Source organism: Pteropus vampyrus, unplaced genomic scaffold (genome assembly GCF_000151845.1).
Source record: "Pteropus vampyrus isolate Shadow unplaced genomic scaffold, Pvam_2.0 Scaffold293, whole genome shotgun sequence".
Classification (NCBI taxonomy): Eukaryota; Metazoa; Chordata; class Mammalia; order Chiroptera; family Pteropodidae; genus Pteropus; species Pteropus vampyrus.
This window is the reverse complement of record NW_011889074.1, coordinates 346,340-348,057: the sequence shown is the minus strand read 5'-3', so window position 1 is coordinate 348,057 and position 1,718 is coordinate 346,340. Positions and strand designations below refer to the sequence as shown.

General features: G+C 68.0%; 1 protein-coding gene across 1 annotated transcript; it reads left to right on the top strand.

Annotated features, from left to right (window-relative positions):
* The first annotated feature begins 620 nt into the window (after positions 1-620).
* Positions 621-1,412, top strand: LOC105303007 (POM121-like protein 12). The gene has a single exon (XM_011376318.1). It carries the CDS (start codon positions 621-623, stop codon positions 1,410-1,412), a length of 792 nt encoding a protein of 263 aa, XP_011374620.1.
* The last annotated feature ends 306 nt before the right edge of the window (positions 1,413-1,718 follow it).

The window sequence follows — 1,718 nt, the reverse complement described above, 5'->3', positions numbered from 1 at the left end:
TCACGCTGAGCGAAGGAAGCTGGTCCCAAAGGACCCCGTATTATCTCACTCAATTTGTATGAAAGTCCACAATAGGAAAACCTGTGTCTATATAGAGGAAGCGGGACAATGGATGCTCAGGGCGGGGTCGGGATGGGGACCGAGGAAGGTGGCAGCTGTCGGGCGCGAGCTGACGAAAATGTTTTTAAGTCGAGTGTGGTGCTGGGTGCCGTATGTGTGACTGTACCAAAAGCACAGACTGCACACTTTGAACGAGTGAATTGTAGAGCATGCGAAAGAGATAGCAATACACACGGTGCGAGAAGGTGAGAAAGCGAGCCGAGCCCCGCTCGCCCAAGCCACACTCCCGCTGCCAGCAGCGGGCGCGGAGGCCGGAGGCCGAGGCTTCCAGACGGCCAGGCGCACAGAGGCTGCCGCTGCGCCAGCCGACGCCGCCTGCGTCCCGGGCTCCTGCCCCGCGCGCAGACGAGGGTGCGGAGGGTTCCAGCGCCCCGGCTCGCGCGCTCTGCGCCCAGATGCCAACGGTCGCCGAGCCCTGGGCGCTTCACATGCAGCCACGTCCGGAGGCATCGGGAACTTCTGGAAGTCGAATCCCTACCTGAAGGCCCCTCCCCGCTCCCATGGGCGGCTACCTGAGCTCGCCCCAGCCTGCGCTGCCGCCCCTCGCCCAGGGGAAGGGGCCCCCCGACCCGTGGCCTGGCCCTGCCGCGGCCCAGAACGGCGTCCACAGGAGGCGCCGGGTCCACACCAGACCCTTCCCCGACCGGGAGCCAGCCAAGGCCGGGACGCTGGCCACCGGGACGTGGAAGCGCCTTCTAGCCAAGCCCTCGGGGACCTGCGCCTGGGAGAGTCCCATGCGACGGCCGCTGTGGAGTGCCCGGCACCCCGGACAGGCCTGCAGCCCGGTGACCGTCAGGATCACGCGTCCGGAGCGCGGCCGCGCAAACCCCGCGCAGGGGGCCCGCTGTGCGGGGCGCCCGGACCCCTGCGCCAGGGAGACCGTGCTGAAGGCCCTGAGCCAGTGCAGGAAGGGGAGCAGGCGGTTCGACGGGCCGCTGTGGTTTGAGACCCCCGAAAGCGCGAGCAGAACCCCGGGCTCGGGGCCCAGGCCCTCCGCCTTCAAGCCCCTCATCAAAAACGGGGTGGTCCCTTCCTTCGTGCCCAAGCCAGGGCCCCTGGACCAAAGCCACCGCTCCTGGGGCCACAACGTCTGCAAGAAGGAGACCGCCCCCGGGCCTGACGTGCGGCCCTCGCTGCCTGTCGCCGACCCTACCGTGGGGACAGTGCCAGCGCAGGGCGCAGAGCCTCAGCCGCAGAGCGGGGAGACGGTGTGGCAGTGCCGTGGCCTCACGCCCTCCCCCGGGGCCCAGAGCGGCGTCAGCAGGGGCTCGTTCGCGCCCCAGGACGCGTAGCCCGCTGCTCGCCTTGGCTGCCAGGAATCAGGGCCCGGCCCCCAGTGTCCTGAGACTCAGACCTCCACACCTGCCCCGGTGTCGCTGACTCCTGCTCTGCCCCAGCACAGCGCCCTGACACAGCGTTGCCCCCACCCCAACGTGCCAATCCCCCATCCCCCATCTCCCTGTCCTGACCGCAGAGCCCACACTACAGATGGTTGAGAGCAAAGCCTTCGCCTCCCCCTGCCTGCCCACTCTTTGCTGCCTTTCCCCCGAAAACAGAAATTCCCAGAAGGCATCTTCCTTCCCCACCTCCCCTATGTG

Bases quoted from the DNA above. Each gene is read 5' to 3' on its own strand.
- LOC105303007 (XM_011376318.1), top strand. From the start codon at position 621: ATGGGCGGCTACCTGAGCTCGCCCCAGCCTGCGCTGCCGCCCCTCGCC.